At 39.1% G+C, this 19,502-nt stretch overlaps 1 protein-coding gene across 4 annotated transcripts in view; it reads left to right on the top strand.

The window, feature by feature from the left end:
- ITGB1 (integrin subunit beta 1) overlaps positions 1-19,502 on the top strand; it is a 64,667-nt gene that overhangs the window by 40,499 nt on the left and 4,666 nt on the right. For 2 of the 4 annotated variants that reach the window (XM_080657258.1, XM_080657259.1), the window contains 11 exons: positions 1,675-1,913; positions 5,979-6,134; positions 7,541-7,636; positions 7,780-7,869; positions 10,257-10,397; positions 10,569-10,768; positions 12,985-13,223; positions 13,447-13,669; positions 14,319-14,551; positions 16,782-16,948; positions 17,913-17,993. In XM_080657258.1, the coding sequence (XP_080513384.1) occupies positions 1,675-1,913; positions 5,979-6,134; positions 7,541-7,636; positions 7,780-7,869; positions 10,257-10,397; positions 10,569-10,768; positions 12,985-13,223; positions 13,447-13,669; positions 14,319-14,551; positions 16,782-16,948; positions 17,913-17,987 (1,859 nt within the window). In that variant the 3' untranslated portion in view covers positions 17,988-17,993. The remainder of the gene's footprint in view (positions 1-1,674; positions 1,914-5,978; positions 6,135-7,540; positions 7,637-7,779; positions 7,870-10,256; positions 10,398-10,568; positions 10,769-12,984; positions 13,224-13,446; positions 13,670-14,318; positions 14,552-16,781; positions 16,949-17,912; positions 17,994-19,502) is intronic. The other 2 variants (XM_080657261.1, XM_080657260.1) reach the window with 1 other exon arrangement.

Here is a 19,502-nt window from a genome sequence, read left to right as displayed (position 1 = left end):
CCCTGCCAGGTGGGGGGGCACGGCCCGAGATCCCCTGGCCTGGCGCTGGGGCAGGGGGAGCAGCCTGTGGTCCCCTAGCCCAGCACCAGGACGGGAAGCGCACCTTGAGGTCCCCCATCAAGCCCCACCAGGTGGGGGGTGTGGCCTGAGGTCCCCCAGCCTGGCACTGGGGCAAGGGGAGCAGCCTGAGGTCCCCTAACTGAGCACCAGGACGGGAAGTGCACCTTGAGGGACCCTGTCAAGTCCTGCTGGGTGGGGGGTGTGGCCTGAAGTCCCCTGTCAAGCCCCACCTGGTGGGGGGCGTGGCCTGAGGTCCCCTGGCCTGCACTGGGGCGAGGGGAGCAGCCTGAGGTCCCCTAGCCGAGCACCAGGACAGGAAGTGCACCTTGAGGTCCTCTGTCAAGCCCTGCCGGGTGGGAGGCGTGGCCTGAGATCCCCCGTCAAGCCCCATAGGGGCGGGGGAGGGCGTACCTCAGGTCCCTGCTGATTGCTTGTTAAGGCTGCTTATGGGAACTTGGCCTCAGCTGTGGGTGCAGCCATCTTTGTGATGTAGTGATGGTTAATTAGCATATTCCCTCTTTATTAGATAGGATAAGGTCAGGTTTTAGCCTTTTCTTTCAGAGAGGACTGATAATTTCTGTCACACATCTAATAATTTTTTTCTGTTTTCTTATTCCTCTGTTATGTATACTACTGTGTTATTTCACACAGATTATAGTTGTGCCTCATATCCACTGGGTATTGGTTCCAGGACCCATGCTGATACCAAAACCCAAGGATGCTCAAGTCCCTTATATAAAGAACTAGAGGCCCGGTGCACGAATTCGTGCACAGGTGGGGTCCCACAGCCTGGCCGGTGATCGGGTCCGATCGGGGCCAACTCGCCCAGTCCCAATTGAGGCCAGCTGGCTGGGGGAGGGGCCATGGGAGGTTGGCTAGCTGGGGGTGGGAGGGGCCGTTGGAGGTTCTGTTTGGGAGGGGCCTTGGAGGTTGGCTGTGGGAGTGCACTGACCACCAGGGTGCAGCTCCTGTGTTGAGCATCGTCTGTCCCCTGGTGGTCAGTGCGCGTCATGACAATTGGTTGACTGGTTGTTCTGATTGTCTGGTCATTGCAGTCGTTCGGTCCTAATGGTCGCTTAGGCTTTTATATATATAGATGGTATTTTCATTTAGGCAACAGCAGGAACTGCCTACTCGTCACCTTATTTACATGGATTCATCATAGTGCTCGGTGCATGGCAAATTCAAATGTTTGCTTTTTGTAATGTTCTGAGATTTTTAAAAATATTTTTGATCTGCAGTTGGTTGAATCTGCAGATGCAAAACCCATGGATATGGATGGCTGATATTCTACCAGATGGATAATGAAATGCATGCTTGTGTTCAGGAATTTAGTCACTCATTAGTTGATTTATTTTATAAACATGTTGAGTATTCAGGTTCTATTTCATTACTAATTAATATGATTGCACCAGCCAGTATAGCCTACTCTCTCTTGAGACATGTATTTTTCATATTATAATGATCTCCTTTGAAACCTTATTATTAAAATCTTATTATTTTTTGTAAGGAAAAAGGTTGACTTACATGTGGTAACATTCTTGATTTTCTTTTTAATGCAAATTTATCTATTCATCTATCCATCCATTCTCTTTATGCATTTTTCCTACACAGGGTTTGGCTCATTTGTGGAGAAAACTGTGATGCCTTACATTAGTACAACACCAGCTAAGCTCAAGAACCCTTGCACAAGTGAACAGAATTGCACCAGCCCATTTAGCTACAAAAATGTGCTCAGTCTTACTGATAAAGGGGGAGTATTTAATGATCTTGTTGGTAAACAGCGCATTTCTGGAAATTTGGATTCTCCAGAAGGTGGTTTTGATGCAATCATGCAAGTTGCAGTTTGTGGGGTAAGTGCATTCATTTTCTATAAAGGTATATTTGTATGAATTTTAGTGTGATTTTACTATCAGTTAATGGAAAAAATTATCTTTATTACCATATCATAGTTAGTTATTCCAGAGAAGTACAGATTTTAGTCCCTTAAATTCCCTCCAACCATAAGTGTTTTATATAAGCATATGTAATCATGTCTCTATTTGAGCTAGGCACTTAGTTCATTTATACAGGGTTTTAAAAATCCAGTATGCTTACCATTTGAAACATTTGGGCACTTCAGCTGGTGTTCTAGGTTTTTAGAAGAGACCCAGGTATCCTGACTTTCTGGCTTTGTGCCAGAAATGGAATTGAGGTCATCTGAGGTATCACGGTAGCATTAAAAGTGCTCAAATGGAGCAGTGTCTCAGGTGTCATTTTCCTTTGATCAGCTTTCTTCTGCTTATCATCTTTAAAATATGCCTTTTCCTAGCCCTGGCTGGTGTGGCTCAGTTTGTTAGAGTGTTGTCTCATGCACCAAAAGGTCGCAGTTCAGTTCCCTGGTAGGGCACATACCCAGCTTGCAGGTTCTATCTTCAGTCAGAGCATGTATGGGAGGTAACCAATTGATGTTTCTCTCTCACACTGATCTTTCTCCTAATTTGTAAACTGAGAACACAATATTTTGAGAAGACATAATATTTGTAATTTTTAAAAAATATATTTTTATTGATTTCAGAGAGGAAGGGAGAGAGCAATAGAAACATCAATGATGAGAGAGAATCATTCATTGGCTGCCTCCTGCACCAATTGGGGATTGAGACCGAAACCCGGACATGTGCCCCTGACTAGAGTTGAACCCGGGACCCTTCAGTCCACAGGCCAACACTCTAGCCACTGAGGCAAGCCGGCTAGGGCTGTAATTTTAATTATAAGATTTTCAGTAGTAGCATTAGACTAGTGATTAGAATTTTATGATCCATTTACTAGCCGAAGATTTTGGGATGACCATATAGTGAGGTAGTTGAAGCTGAAACTAGAAAACATTGTGAGGTAGATAATGTACAGCATAATAGTTAGACTAGTAATGTACTTTACAGAGTGATCCCTGATATTTCAAGTATCCACCTGGCTCCATACATAGTTGTTACATATCCCCTATATTGACTATGTACCCTATGCTGTAATTTACATCTCTGTGACTATTCTGTAACTACCAATTTGTACTTCTTAATCCCTTTACCTTTTCTACCCAATCCCCCACCTTTCTTCCCTTCTGTCAACCATCAGTATGTTCTTTGTATCTATGAATGTGTTTCTATTTTGTTTATTTTTATATTTTGTTCTTTAGATTCCACATGGTAGTGAAATCATATGGTATTTGTCTTTCTTTGTGTGACTTATTTAATTCAGTATAATATCCTCTAGGTCCATTCATGGGATTTCATTCTTTTTTATGTCCCAGTAGTATTCCATTGTGTATGTACCACAGCTTTTTTATCTATTTTGTCTATTGATGGGCACTTAGGTTATATTTGTCTTAAGTATCTACTATTGTATTATTTCTCCCCTTTTTTTCTTGTACTACTCCTATTCCCTAGAAGTTCCTCCTTGATTCCAGATGTTTCTTAATGGTTACTTTTCAAACAATTTTTGCTAGGGTGCTAATGATATCTAAGATGATAATATAACACTATGGTATAGTGATTAAGCGAGCAGTCTTTAGACTAATAGAACATAACTTCAAATTTTTCCGTCACTACTGATCTCAGGCAATTTACTTAGCCATTCTAGAGGGTTGTTTCCTTTTCCTTAAGAAGGGATAATAATAGATATACCTCATTAGGCATATTATGAAATTTAAATATAGTAATCCATCTAAAGTGCCACTAAGCACTCAGCAGATATTAACTAATACATTATTGTTACTTTTGACTTCTCTCTGGGTAGTTGCAATTTAAAGGTAGCCTGCTTTTAAAGGGAAAGAAAGAGTAATCTAGGTAGTGCCTAGCCTGACACCTCTTTTCTTTCCAGCCATTCATTTGTGATCCTGTTAGCAGCTCACTGGTGAGAGAGAGCATTCTCTGGGCTACCTGACTGTGCCTCAGCTTGTGGGATTAAAGCAAGCCATAATATTCAGGGCCACTACTGTCTTTCTGATTGTTATGCTGAGAGTAACTGTTCACTCTAGATGCAAAAGAGACATATGTTCCTCTGAGTTGCCAGCATTAATAAACTTAATTTCTGCCTTCAAGGAATTTATAGTCTTATGAGGACATAAACAGATGTATTGAATAAATTTAGACAAACATAATTACAAAATTACTGAGAGAGAAAAAGATTTTATGACTACATTAAATTCTTTGTTGAATAAGGTGGAGAATAAAATAAACGAACAAGTAAACAGTACTGATGATGTGTTATGATGGAATTAAGCAGGGGAAGTCTTTAGAGATTATTTTTTTCTGTGCTTAAAAAAGGAAGGCCTAATATGGAAGGCCCATAAAGGAGGTATATGCTGTAGAAGATAAAGCAAGGATAGAGGATGGAAGGGAACAGACAGCATCAGAAAGGTAAAGTAAAGACATGGCTGAGCCCGACCAGCAGGGCTCAGTAAGCATTGACCTATGAACCAGGAGGTCACGGTTCAATTCCCATCAGGGCACATGCCCAGCTTGCAGGCTCAATCCCCAGTGGGGGAAAGGAGGGGAGTGGTGCAGGAAGCAGTCAATCTCAATGTTTCTCTCTCATCATTGATGTTTCTATTTTTCTCCCCCTCTCCCTTCCTCTCTGAAATCAACATATATATATATACACACACACACACACACACACACATATATATGTGTGTGTGTGTGTGTATATATATATATATATATATATATATATATATATGTATTTTTTAAAGCACGGGCTGAGACATTTTTATTTACCCTAGCAAATACATGATGTGAAGCATGTACTGTGTGCTAATCACTGTGTAGCTGCTACAGTGGAGAAGATAAGCAAAACCAGATGTGGTCCCTGGCACACATAGAATTAGTTTGCTTACCTCCTAGTGGGAGTAAGACATTGATTTTAAAAGAAACAGTTTTTAAAACAGCTGAGATAAATGGGCAACCAGGCAAGATAGAGTTTTACAGTGGGATAGAGGAGCTTTATTCAATGGGTTCTATGTATTTATCACAAGAACTAGTGGCCCGGTGCACGAAATTCATGCACATTAAAAGGGGATTAATTAGAGGAAATATCTTAATATTGCTATTTGCCCTTTCTCTATAATAGAAGTGCCAGAGAGAAAAGAAAATTAGTAAAATGTATATGAAAATCTTCCTCCTGTCAGAGTCTGGGGCCTGGTGTGGGACCCAGAGTTAAGTCCCCGCCCACCCACGGCACCTCAAAATTGCACAAGACCCAGACCCAGCCAGCCCCATCCCCATTGGGCAACATCCAGACCTGGCTGGCTCCACCCCTGTCAAGCCCCGCCAGGCCAAGGGGCACAGCCTCAGGTCCTCCGGCCCAGAACCAGGGCAGGGGGGCGCACCTTGAGGTCCCCCGTCAAGCCCTGCTGGGCTGGGGGTATGGTCTGAGTTCTCCTGTCAAGCCCTGTCAGGCGGGGGCGTGGCCTGAGGTTTCCCAGCTCGGTGCTGGGGCGGGGCACGCAGCCTCAGATCTCCTGGTCTGGAGCCAGGCGGGGCGCGCAACCTAAGGTCCCCCAGCGCCGGGGTGAGGGACGCGACCTGAGGTCCCCCATCAAGCCCTGCCAGGCAGGGGGCACAGGCTCAGGTCCCTGCTGATGGCTCCTTAAGGCTTATTACGGGAACTCGGCCTCCGCTGTGGGTACAGCCATCTTGCGTTACAGGATCCCTGCCTCTGCTGTGAGCACATCCATCTTGTGTTATGAATTCCTGCCTCCACTGTGGGCGCAGCCATTTTACGGTGTGATGGTCAATTTGCATATTCCTTCTTTATTAGATAGAATAGTTTTAGCATTGTGCAAAGGGAAGGTAAAGAAAATACAGAATAAGGTTAAAATACAATGGTAGCACATGTGAATTATTGTAAGTAGTATTTTAAATTTTAATCCTTTTCATTTTAAGTCATTGATTGGATGGAGAAATGTTACACGGCTGCTGGTATTTTCTACGGATGCTGGATTTCACTTTGCTGGAGATGGGAAACTTGGTGGCATTGTTTTACCAAATGATGGACAGTGTCACCTGGAAAATGATATGTACACAATGAGCCATTATTATGTAAGTGCTTAATTCCTTACACATTGAGTGGAATCATGTTGATTTTAGTGTTTAATACTAAGAGAAGTGTGGGTGACAAGCTTGTGGGTTTTTCAGAGTGTTAACATAAGAAACATTCAAATCTGTGAAGAATTTTTGTGAGTTTATTTGGGCCAAACTGTCAACAATTGATAGGAAGCAAAGTCTCAACAGATTGAGATAATGCTCTGGAGAATGGCAGTTTTGTACCTTATTTTATGCATTACAATCAAAAGAGGAGACTTAAGTAGGTTACATGAAATCCATTGGTGATAGATTAGGGAAGTGGGAGAAAGCAAAGCAGGAAACCTCTGGGATTGGATAAGAAGTAAAATGATAGACACACTTCTTTTACTTAGGGGAATATAGGATAGTTAATAGTCAACAATTAACGCAGTAACATTGAGGGGATTTGTCGTCTCCACAGAGCAGTACCTGTGCTTTGAGGGGTCCAGAAAAAGGAAAATTACTTAGACATTCCAAAGATATGTTATCATAGATGAAAAAAGACAATAGGCTCAGTTAAGGTAAAGATTGACCTTTGTCAGGGAAGATACTGCCTAGGACATGACTACCCGCCATAAACTGCTTTAAGTTAAAAAGCTTTAATTTTAGACCATCCTAGGTGGTTACTTTAGGTCTCTGAGTTTGTAAGGCCACCATGTAGGTCTACCCTAAGCTTGTCAGGTTTACTATGTGGCCTCTTTTTGTCCATAAGGGTTTGGATTTTGTTAATTTGGTAAGTATGGGTCCTGACGTAATATGCAGGAAAGCTAGTATTGCTCTTTCTATAGATGTGGCTTCGTGCTTGCTTCCTTGCACTTAGAGAAGGGCCTCAATAGGGTGAAGGGAGCTACTTAGACACATTTACTCCATGCCTGGACAATGGCTGCTTCTCTTTTCACTTGTATGCATCATTTGTTAGCAAATTTGATATTATTTATGAACAAATAATAGAGTCTTAATATTCCTTATCTTATTTACATGTGAGTTTTACAAATAGGCACCCTGCTTCTATTAAAAATAAAGATTGGCCAATTGTTTAGTCTGGAAGAAATTTAAACCTTGGTGAATCTTGGTCTTTTTCTTAGATGACAGATAATACAATGTTTAATTACTGGAAATTCCTTAATTTATTTGTTCTGACATTTAATATACATAGATAATATTGCTTTATAAAACCTTTTTATTATGGAAATTTTGATTCATACATAAATAGAAAAGAGTAGAAACATATAACACCATCCACTTCAACACACTGCTTATGTTATTTCAAGCAGTCTTCTGTGAGTGATCCAGTTATATATGCAATTTGATTTTAAAAAATGACTTAAAAATGTATTGATTGGATGTAATTACATACTAAATTTTATTACTTAATTTCTTAGGATTATCCTTCCATTGCTCACCTTGTCCAGAAATTAAGTGAAAATAACATTCAGACGATTTTTGCAGTTACTGAGGAATTTCAGCCCGTTTACAAGGTAAATATATATGTGAGATAAAAAGAACATCAAACTTCTAGACCACATTATTTAGGCACTGGTATTTAAAATTAAGTATTAAGTAGTTACTTACTGATTGAATTGCTATATTTGCATTTTATATGCTTATCTTTTAATTGCAGGAACTGAAAAATTTGATCCCTAAGTCAGCAGTAGGAACATTATCTGCAAATTCCAGCAATGTAATTCAGTTGATCATCGATGCATACAATGTGAGTACATTTTAAATACGATCTATTTGAACAGTACCCTGTTGAGAGGACTGTGCTCAAAGAAATAAAACTCACTTCATACACAATATAGCAAAACCCAGAGGACAGCATAAAATTCAAATTCTGTATATCTGGAGGAAAATCTCACATTCTCTTAAAAAGTATTATCCTATATAATAAAGAGGTAATATGCAAATTGAGCATCACTCCAACACACAAGATGGCCTCCCCCATGTGGTCAAAGATGGCCGCCTCCATGTAAACATAAGATGGCTGCCACAAGATGGCTGGCAGGGGAGGGCAATTGTGGGCGATCAGGCCAGCAGGAGAGGGCAGTTGAGGACAATCAGGCCTACAGGGGAAGGCAGTTGAGAGACCCAGGCCAGCAGGAGAGGGCAGTTGAGGGCAATCAGGCCTACAGGGGAAGGCAGTTGGGAGAGGCCCAGGCCTGCAGGGGAGGGCAGTTAGGGGTGACCAGGCCTGCAGGGGAGGGCAGTTGCGGGGGGACCAGGCCTGTAGGGGAGAGCAGTCGGGGGGGGACCAGGCCTGCAGGGGAGGGTAGTTAGGGGCAAACAGGCTGGCAGGGGAGCAGTTAAGCATCAATCAGGCTGGCAGGGAAGTGGTTAGGGGGTGATCAGGCTGGCAGGCAGAAGCAGTTAGGGGCAATCAGGAAGGTAGGCAGGCGAGCAGTTGGGAGCCAGCAGGATCGGGCCTAAACGGCAGTCGGACATCCCTCAAGGGGTCCCAGATTGGATAGTGTGCAGGCTGGGCTGAGGGACACCACCCCCCCACCCCCCACCCCCCCGTGCACGAATTTCGTGCACCAGGCCTCTAGTAAAATATATATAAAAATTTAAACATATATGACAACTATTTTAAAGGATTTATAAGATTTTTTTTCCCACACACGGAAGGAAGTTGTATTGAAATTGAAGAGGAATTGTTTGCTCTGTCTATAGCTTAATTAGAGTACCTTTAGTGATACTTATCAAGTATTGGTTACAAATGCCTTCAGATTACTTAAAATGATTAATAACCAATACTTAATGATCATTTACGTAATCTGAAGGCATTTGTAACATTACGGTAATCATTGTGTGCTGTATATATTATCTCTACTCCTCTTCTTCCCTTGACAGATTGAATTTTAGATATTTTTAAAATATATTTTTTTAGTTCATGTCAGGGGTTCCCAAAATGTTTTAGGAAGACCCTACTCAAAAAGAGGTTTTTTCATACATTTTTAAGATTCTAATGGTTTCATGTCTTGTCTATAGTTCTCCATCTTAATAGCATAAATTCCCATCCGTGCAGGAATGTGTACAAGCTATAGCTTGCTGCTGCAGCCTTTTGCATTTGTCCTGAGCATTCTCATATTCTAAAAAAATCACTGGTTTGAATCCTTTTTACTTGGAGCTATTGGTGTTTTTTGTTTGTTTGTTGTTGTTGTTTTGTGTTTTTGTGTCTGTGGTGTTTTTTGGTTTTTTTTTGGCCAGAGCTACCATCATTTCTAACAAAATTTGTTCTCAGACTATGTAGTAGATTGTTTACCTTAGTCCCATGTTAGATGAAGTCATAGGGTCATATTGACAATGGGGAAAGAAAATTTTGGTTCTGAGTTCTTAGGAGTCCTCATAATTAATATCTAGTTTCTGTGCTATATGATTATTAATATTGTAACTTAGTAATTAAAGCACAAATACTCTTACTTTTCAGCCATGTACATTATTTTGAAGAATTGGTCCTTATTAATTAGAACCGGTTTCTCTAGGTTCTGTGTTTTCTAGGCACCCAGGATTTAGCTTCAAACATTTTATTTAAATGCCTAGAGACCCGGTGCACGGATTCGTGCACCAGTGGGGTCCCTTGTCCTGGCCTGCGGGATTGGGCCGAAACTGGATCTCCAACATTCACCGAGTGGTCCCAGATTGCAAGGGGGCACAGGCCAGGCTGAGGGATCCCCCTGGTGCACAGTCAGGGCTGGGGAGGGACGCAGGAGGTTGACCAGCTGGGGAGGGACCATGGGTGGGCTCCAGAGTGTGTCTGGCCCATCTTGCTCAGTCTGATCAGCAATCAGCCGGACCCAGCAACAAGTTAACCTACCAGTTGGAGCATCTGCCCCCTGGTGGTCAGTACACATCATAGCGACTGGTCAACCAGTCGACTGTCCCCTATTGGTCAGTGCACATCATAGCGAGCAGTTGAGCGGCCTTAGCATATCATTAGTGTATTATGGCTTGATTGGTTGAACGGATGACCGGACACTTAGCATATTAGGCTTTTATTATATAGGATACTGTTTTCTTAATGGACCCATTGGTTTTATGCATTCAACTTATAGTAGCATTTTGTTTGCCTTTCCTATGTGTAATTAGTCTTTGCTTTAGTCCCTTTCCTCAGAAGTAATTTTGGAAAACAGCAAATTGCCTGAAGGAGTAACAATAAGTTATAAATCTTACTGCAAAAATGGGGTGAATGGAACAGGGGAAAATGGAAGAAAATGCTCTAATATTTCCATTGGAGATGAGGTAGGTTGTATAAACATTTTCTGAAGAAAAGAAAAAAATTGCTGTTTTATATAAGCAATCTAGTTTGTAATTTGAGAATAAAAGAAATGAAGAGCTTTTTACAATATTTTTTAGTAGATTTAAATTGCTTAGTTGTTAACTTAAAACTTAATCTTGTTTTTTTCCTTTAAGGTTCAATTTGAAATTAGCATAACTTCAAATAAATGTCCAAATAAGAATTCTGAAACCATTAAAATTAAACCTCTGGGCTTCACTGAAGAAGTAGAGATTATTCTTCAGTTCATCTGTGAGTGTGACTGCCAAAGTGAAGGCATCCCTAGCAGTCCAAAGTGTCACGAAGGGAATGGAACGTTTGAGTGTGGAGCTTGCAGGTAAGCTGGAAGTGATTGGAGAAGTATTGACTGTGTTGGAAACATATAGGCAGGCTATGTTTTGGGACAACCAGAATAAAGCTCTCTATATGGAACAAATAAATGTTTTGTTCCAATCACTGTTGCTTACCACAAGATTAGTTTTATGATCTTGTGTGTACTATTTACAGAAAGTTCTTCCTTTTTTCTTAAGACAGCTCTTTAAAATAAAAGCTTTTATAGCCATCCAAGATATATTTATAACAAACTGTTAAGGTAGCATTTGGATTTTCTCTCCTATAATAGCAATCTGAGTTTTCTAGAGCTAAATAAGCTTATATAAATATGTTTATAAAGATGTTTTGGAAAAATATACCAAATTTATAATGGTGATTTTATCTGGGAAATGGAATTAGGAAGCAGTAAAGGATGGTCACCTTGTACTACATATACTTCTGCATTGTTGGAATAATTTTTTAAAAATGAATATATTTGGCCCTAGTTGGTTTGGCACAGTGGATAGAGCATCAGCCTATGGACTGAAGGGTCCTGAGTTTGATCCTTATTAAAGGCATGTACTACCTAAGTTGCAGGCTCAATCCCCGACCCTGGTCAGGGCACATGCAGGAGGCAACCAATCAATGTGTTTGTCTCACATCGATATTTCTCTCTCTCTGTCTCTCCCCCTCACTTCCACACTCTCTAAAAATCAGTGGAAAAATATCCTTGGGTGAGAATTAACAACAACAAAAAAATAAGTAAATGAAAGGATACGGTTTACAAAATTAAAGAGAAAACAGTACTTCAGAACTTTGAATCAAATAAACTTTAATCATATTATTTTAAAATTTATTTTTACACTCAGGTTGCTTTTTAATTAAAAGTTAAAATTAAAATACTTTGTATTCCCTCTAAAAAAGTCATAGGAGGAAGGGAGAGTATTTTGATTAAATGTCAGCTCCAAATGGGCTCGCAAGGGTTTTAATCATGAGAAAAAAAATAAATTTATTTCATCATCAGTTATTAACTATCAATTTTAAATAGCAATTAAAATGTTATATTTTTATTTTTCATGTACATATCATGAGACATATAGACCATTTTTAGTAAAATAATCCTTTAACTAAAAAAATTACCTTGAAAATGTTTTGCCTTCCTTCCCTTTATTTTATATTTACCAGATTCAGAATTAGTGTATTCAGTGTCTATAAGCATTAGGTGTTTTAAAAATATACAGTGTGTCTGAAAAGTCTGGACCCATAGGATATATTTATTTATTTATTTATTTATTTTTTTAAATATATTTTATTGATTTTTTACAGAGAGGAAGAGAGAGGGATAGAGAGTTAGAAACATCGATGAGAGAGAGACATCGATCAGCTGCCTCCTGCACGCCCCCTACTGGGGATGTGCCCGCAACCCAGGTACATGCCCTTGACCGGAATCGAACCCGGGACCCTTCAGTCCGCAGGCCGACGCTCTATCCACTGAGCCAAACCGGTTAGGGCTATATTTATTTTTAAATAGTATGTTCAAGTGATAAGCTCAGTGTTTTTTTTCAACTTCCATGCACTTTTATAGTGTGTTTATTATACTTTTATAGTGTGTTTATTGTACTTTTTTAGATTAACAGTAGGACTTGTGGCTTTAAATTTAGAGTTACTTCACCTATAATAGCAAATGTAATAAGGTATCATTTGAAAACATACCCTTTAAAAATAAATTTATCCTGTTCCTAAATGTTTTTTTTTTTTTTTAATATATTTTATTGATAGTTTACAGAGAGGAAGGGAGAGGGATAGAGAGCTAGAAACATCGATGAGAGAGAAACATCGATCAGCTGCCTCCTGCACACCTCCTACTGGGGATGTGCCCGCAACCAAGGTACGTGCCCTTGACCGGAATCGAACCTGGGACCCCTCAGTCCGCAGGCCGACGCTCTATCCACTGAGCCAAACCGGTTTCGGCTGTTCCTAAATGTTTTATTCACCTGTTTATTGCTAGATTATATTTTCATCTTAGTTAAAATGGTTACTCTCCTGAAGAAAGGTTTTTTTCCTAGACACCTGAATGGCTGGTGTGTGTGCATATGTACATTTTTGGGTACACAAACACTCCCATCTAATATAATTATAACTTAAAGATATTGTTCACAGTCTTATTTCCTCTCCCATTCTTTCTCACAGCTTAACTTGTTATTTCTTTTATGTAATTGAAATTTTGGACTCTTTCTTCAGGTGCAATGAGGGACGTGTTGGCAGACATTGTGAATGTAGCACAGATGAAGTTAACAGTGAAGATATGGATGCCTATTGCAGGAAAGAAAACAGTTCAGAAATCTGTAGTAACAACGGAGAGTGTGTCTGTGGACAGTGTGTTTGTAGGAAGAGGGATAATACAAACGAAATTTATTCTGGCAAATTCTGCGAGTGTGATAATTTCAACTGTGATAGATCCAATGGCTTAATTTGTGGAGGTGAGAAAGGGGGTCAGAAAAATGATTATAAAATGTGATCCCCATCTAATATAATAAAAAAGTTCAAGTATGCTTGGTGAATAAATAAAAAAGGACAGCATTGAGAACCAGTTCATCCTTTACATACACTTTCTTAGGCATTATTGCTTATTTTTGCTTTTAAATCAATGCTCTGATTTTTATGTTTTACCATTGTTAAGAGAAATGATATTTTTAATTTCAGGAAATGGTGTTTGCAAGTGTCGTGTGTGTGAATGCAATCCCAACTACACGGGCAGTGCGTGTGACTGCTCTCTGGACACGACTTCATGCATGGCCACAAACGGACAGATCTGCAATGGCCGGGGCGTCTGTGAGTGCGGCGCCTGTAAATGCACGGATCCCAAGTTTCAAGGGCCAACTTGTGAGATGTGTCAGACCTGCCTTGGCGTCTGTGCTGAGCATAAGTAAGTATTCCTAATTACTTGAAATAGTTGATATTTACTGTTTGTTACTATTACCCCTAAATCCAGAACAGTACCTATAGTAACTTACACTGTAAATAAAGTTTCTGCCACATAGAAGCCAGCCTTTAAATCTTAAATATTCTTTCTCAATAGCTAGTGTTTGTCACATTATGTTGAAATGTGTCATCTAAGGGTGGTACTGTTATTTTGATCTGAATTTGCTATCTAATCAAATCTATGTGGTGACTGTTGGTAAATTAGCATTACCAATTGCTTAATTACCATCTTTTGACTAAGCACAATTGAAGGTTTTGCCCTTGAAGAACTGTTATTGAATCAACAACACATAGTTTAAGTTCCTTTGGTTTTATGTTATATATTTAATATCTGATAGGGCTAATTTTATTTTACTATTTTATTTCTTTTTCGGTATTTTAGTTTGAACTGTAATAAATTATAGTTTCACTTGGGAAACTAGCATCTTTATATTTAGTTTCTCATTGACAAATGTCATATGCCTCTTCTTTTATTCAAATCTTTCATAGCTCTTGGTTTAATTTGGTCAGATTTTGAGTCTAGCTCACAAAATAATCTTTAAGCAAATATTTTAAATAATAAAGGTTAAATGTAACAATTTGTGTTTTAACAGAGAATGTGTTCAGTGCAGAGCCTTCAATAAAGGAGAAAAGAAAGACACATGTGCACAGGAATGTTCCCATTTTAACATTACCAAGGTTGAAAGTCGGGACAAATTACCCCAGCCAGGCCAGGTGGATCCCCTGTCCCACTGTAAGGAGAAGGATGTTGACGATTGCTGGTTCTATTTCACATATTCAGTGAATGGGAACAATGAGGCCATTGTACACGTTGTAGAGACTCCAGGTAGAAATCTGATCATTTGAAAATGCCTTTCATTTCCTTTTATGTCTTGTTTTTACTATGTAGGCTTACTGGCAGTTTCTCTAAAATCCAGGAATGGCTTCCAGCTTTATTATTTTAGGTTCAAGTTGGGACATTTTTTTATCTCAAAGTTTAAAAGAGTATTTAATTAACTATATAAGAAATGAGGAAAAGAGAAGGCAAGTTTTAAGTTTTATGAGTGAAGAGTTTGAAGATTAAGTGCAATAATCCACATTGGCGCAATGCTCGTCACTTAGGGCATTTAGTAGGTACTCAATAAGCGTTATCTCATTATTGATGATATCTAACTTTGAACTTGAAATAGACTGGGACACTGAAAAAGATAATTTGTTAAGGGATATTATAAAGTATGAGTTTATTCAGCTTCTCAGAAGATAAAGTATTTCTTGGTGTTTCTATACATTTAAAAAATGTCTTTGGTTTTTTGTGGGAATATAAGTTTTCATTTCTCTTGGATAAATATTAGGAATGGATTTGGGAGACATATGTTATGTATATGTTTATAAGGAAGAGCCAAACTGGTTTTAAAAGATTGTACTATCTTGCCCTTTCATATTTGTGTTTTATAGTAGTGTCTCCCAGTCTTTCCCTCTTGTCTTCTCATTTTGCTTAACAGGGTTATTTTATTTTTTTTTTTAAGACCAGAAGCTTTAATTTTAATTGAACTACAATTTACCAAGTTTTTCTTTCATATATCTTGCTTTTGTTATTTAATCTGAGAACTCAAGTTCATAAGGATTTTTATCCTGTGTGTTCTTCTAGAAGTTCTATAGCTTTGCTTTTTTGTTTTGGTCTATACCCCTTTTGAGTTAATCTTAGTATATAGAGTGAGGTTTTAGTTTTTTGCATATGAATGTCCAGTAGTTCTAGCACCATTTGTAGAAAAGATTGACCTATCTTAACCTTTGTTAAAAATGAGATAAATTTAGATGTGTGGGCCTATTTCTGAATGTATTTCAATAATCTATGCAACTGTCTTTAGCTAATATTACACTGTCTCAATTACTGTCACTTTATACTACTCTTGAAGTCTGGTATTGTGAGTTGTCCAACTTTGTTCTTTTCCAAAAGTGAATGTAGATTATCCCAAAGAATCTATAAAAAAGGCTCTAAAAAAGTGAGTTGACAAGTGTTTTTGTAATATTTTCCTAGTTCTCTGCCTTTTTTGTAAATTTTAGAGGTAACTTGCTGATCCTGTATAATAAAAGGCTAATATGCAAATTGTCCCCTCAACTGGGAGTTCGACCGGGAATTCGACCAAGGGGCCAGCCAGTCACCTGAGGCCCCTCCCCCTGGCTGGCCCCGCCCCCTATTAGCCCCCACCCCGATCGGGGGCAGGGCCAGCCAACCGCCCACAGCCCCTCCCCCTGGCCTGCCCAGCCGGATCAGCCCCAATCGGGGTGGGCCGGTCAGACCCCGCCAGTGCACGAATTCATGCACTGGACCTCTAGTCCTATGTAATAAAAGGCTAATATGCAAATAGACTGAACGGCAGAATGACTAGCCGCTATGATGCGCACTGACCACCAGGGGCAGACACTCAATGCAGGACCTGCCCCCTGGTGCTCAGTGCGCTCCCATAGGGGGAGCATCGCTCAGCCAGAAGCTGGGTTCACGGCTGGCAAGTTCAATGGGGGTGGCGGAAACATCTCCCACCTCCACGGCAGCACTAAGCCGTCAAATATCCCCTGAGGGCTCCCCCTCTTCCCGAGTGCATGAATTTCATGCACCGGGCCTCTAGTATCTATATAAGTATTGCCAGGATTTTGATTGGTATTGCATTGATCAAGTTAGAGGAAAATTGGTATTTTAACAATGTTGTGTCTTCCAATCCACGAACATGGAATAATTTCTTTCATCAGTGTTTAGTAATGTTTAGCAAATGCTTTGTTGCACACATTTTGTTGGATTTATGACTTTTAAATCTATTGTAGAGGATACTATTCTAAAATTCAATTTCTAATATGTAAAAGTAAATTTCTAAATAACATACAGAAATACATAATGATTTGTTGTTTATTAATCATGTATCCTGGGGCCTTGTCAACTCGTTTGTTCTAGAGTCTTTTTTATAGATTCTTGGGATAATCTGCATTCTTTTTATAGGAGACTGCCCAGTTCTTTGTAGTTTTGGCTTTATTCTACACTCTCTAATCGCTGGTGTACTCAGTCTTTTCTTCATACTTTATAGAGTGTCCCACTGGTCCAGACATCATTCCAATTGTAGCTGGTGTGGTTGCTGGAATTGTTCTGATTGGTCTTGCATTGCTGCTAATTTGGAAACTTTTAATGATAATTCACGACAGAAGGGAATTTGCCAAATTTGAAAAGGAAAAGATGAATGCCAAATGGGACACGGTAAGTTGCAAAACACCTAAAAAGTAAGGTCAGTCATAGAGTAATACTTCTGAGACTTGTTTATTAAATCTAAAACTGATTATTAAAGCCCTCACTAAGTGTTTTATTCCTCCATAAGTTAATTACTCAGAGAACTTACATTTAGTAAAAAAGCAAAACATCTTAAATATATTCCATTAAAATAAAATACGAATGTATCTTCTGGTTACTGTGGTCATTATTTTTACTTCCTTAAAATTTTGGTCTTAAATCTATTCTGCCTTTTCATCTCATGTAAATTAGAATCCTATACAATGGAAAGATTCTCTCTCTCTCTCTCTCTCTCTCTCTCTCTCTCTCTCTCTCTCTCTCTCTCTCTCTTTTAACAAAGAACCTTAAGTAGAAAGCAGCCAGACTCAAAAGGCTATATACTGTATGATTCTATTTATATGACATTCTGGAAAAGGCAAAACTATAGGGGCAGAGAGCAGATCTGTGTTTTCCAGGGGTTGGAGTGGGGGTAAGGGTCATGAGGGATCTTCTTGGGATGACCTTAATTGTGGGTATGTTTATGCATTTGAGAATTAATGAACCTGTACTTTAAAAGAGATAAATTTACCCTCTGCAAATTATAACTCAATAAACCTTGCTTTATAAAAACTTTTGAAAGCTGTTAGTGGCTGAAAGTTTGTGCTAGCGTTGGCTTTGAAATTTGGAGTCAGAGGTGGGGTGGCCAGATGTTGGCACTTGTGTATTTGTCTTTTGATAAAGGAAGGCTATGACAATTTTCAGTATTTTTAAATTATAAATGAACTTTAGTCATTTGCATTATAGTACAATTTGCTGGGGTTTTAAAAAAATAATTTCAGAAGTATAAAAATAGTAAAGTTAGCAAAATAGTAAAAATTCTCCTTTATAGTGTTTAAACACTACACATGTCATTTTTTTCTGATGAAATCATTAGAAACTATTTCTTTTACTTTAGCAAGAAAATCCGATTTACAAGAGTCCTATTAATAATTTCAAGAATCCAAACTATGGACATAAAGCTGGTCTCTAAGTTGCCGTTCGTATTTTCTTTCATTTTCTGTCTTTGCATGTGAACTTTTATTCTTTTTGATTGCACTGTGTGCCCTTTATCACTATTGCTATTTTTTACAAGTCTGGCTTTATTTATATGACTATACTATGGCTTTTTGTGTGTGTGTGTATTAATTTAGAGTTAGTGTTTAGAAGGGCTTTAAAATATGGGCTAGAAGCAGCAGCTGTGTTGTGAAAAGAGAATGTGCTTTGTGGTCAGACTGAGTAGGGTGAAATCCCAGCTCTTCCAGTAAGTAGAATAGCTGTGAGTTCCTCACTTTCTAGCACTTTAGTTTTTCATATCTTTAACAAGGAGTCAGTAATAATGTCTGTTGTGTAATGTGATTGTTTTTAGCTGATATGATATCAGCATGTCAGTTATAATCCTCATTACAGACCAATACTTTGGAAGTGATTATTTATCATATGCATGTTTTAGGGTAAAATAGTGAAAAATGAATGTGATATCTAAATTGGAAAATAGAAAAAAATGGACGTAACCTGGCATAACATTGTTTGTTCTAGAACTATTTTGAGATTCTTCATTCTTGATTATAAATTGAAATTCTATTAATAACCATAAGACCTTCTATTTATAAAGGTCTTATATATGTTTCTTGTTAATTTTTGAATGAGTCTAATATTTAAATCTAATATTGTACTTCATAAAAAAAAACTAACAAAGACTTTAAAGAGAAAAAGTCCTATCACAGTTTTAATTAAAACTTAGAAAATTTTATAGTTATAACTAGAGGCCCAGTGCATGAAATTCGTGCATGGGGGCGGGGGGGGGCCCTCAGCCTGACCTGCACCCTCTCCAATCCGGGAGCCCTCAGGGGATGTCCTACTGACGACTTAGGCCCGCTCCCCATGGTTCTCTGCTGTCTACAGGGTCCGCTTGGCCGCTCCCGGGTTGCCGCGGTGATGGCCAAGCAGGCCTTGCTCTCAGAGGCTGCCCCCCAGGACTGGAGGACTTCAGTAGGGCTGAGAGGACTGGGTGCTGCCATCTTTGTGTCGGAGTGATGGTTAATTTGCATATTACTCTTTTATTAGATAAGATAAGGTTTGCTTATCCTCTAAGCTAGGACCAGTTATTTTGATGAGTCTATGTTATACCTGGATGACAAATTAATCGTCTCTTATCAGTAGTGGATTCTTCCTTATATCTGAATTTTCATGAAATGCTTCTAACATAAAACTCTGTGATAAAAACATTGTGATTAGAACAGATTCTCCTGACCAGTTATCCAGAAATCTTCTTTCCTTTCCCATCTATTTTTATTTCACACGTGAGGAAACCAAGGCACAAAAAGAATTAGGTAACTTGACCCAGGTTCATGTCTGGTTAGTGGAAGAGCTGAGACTCAAACCCAGGCATTTGGGGTCCAGGTCATGGTATACACTACATTGTACTGGTATCAATCACATACTCTTCAGGAGACTATTACCTGGTTAAGAAGAGGTAGATCACTCTTTATAGAGAATTATTAAGGTT

The sequence above is a fragment of the Plecotus auritus genome (genome assembly GCF_963455305.1).
Source record: "Plecotus auritus genome assembly, chromosome: 1".
In the NCBI taxonomy this organism is placed as follows: Eukaryota; Metazoa; Chordata; class Mammalia; order Chiroptera; family Vespertilionidae; genus Plecotus; species Plecotus auritus.
The sequence above is the reverse complement of the archived record's forward strand: the minus strand, read 5'-3'. Positions and strand labels throughout refer to the sequence as shown.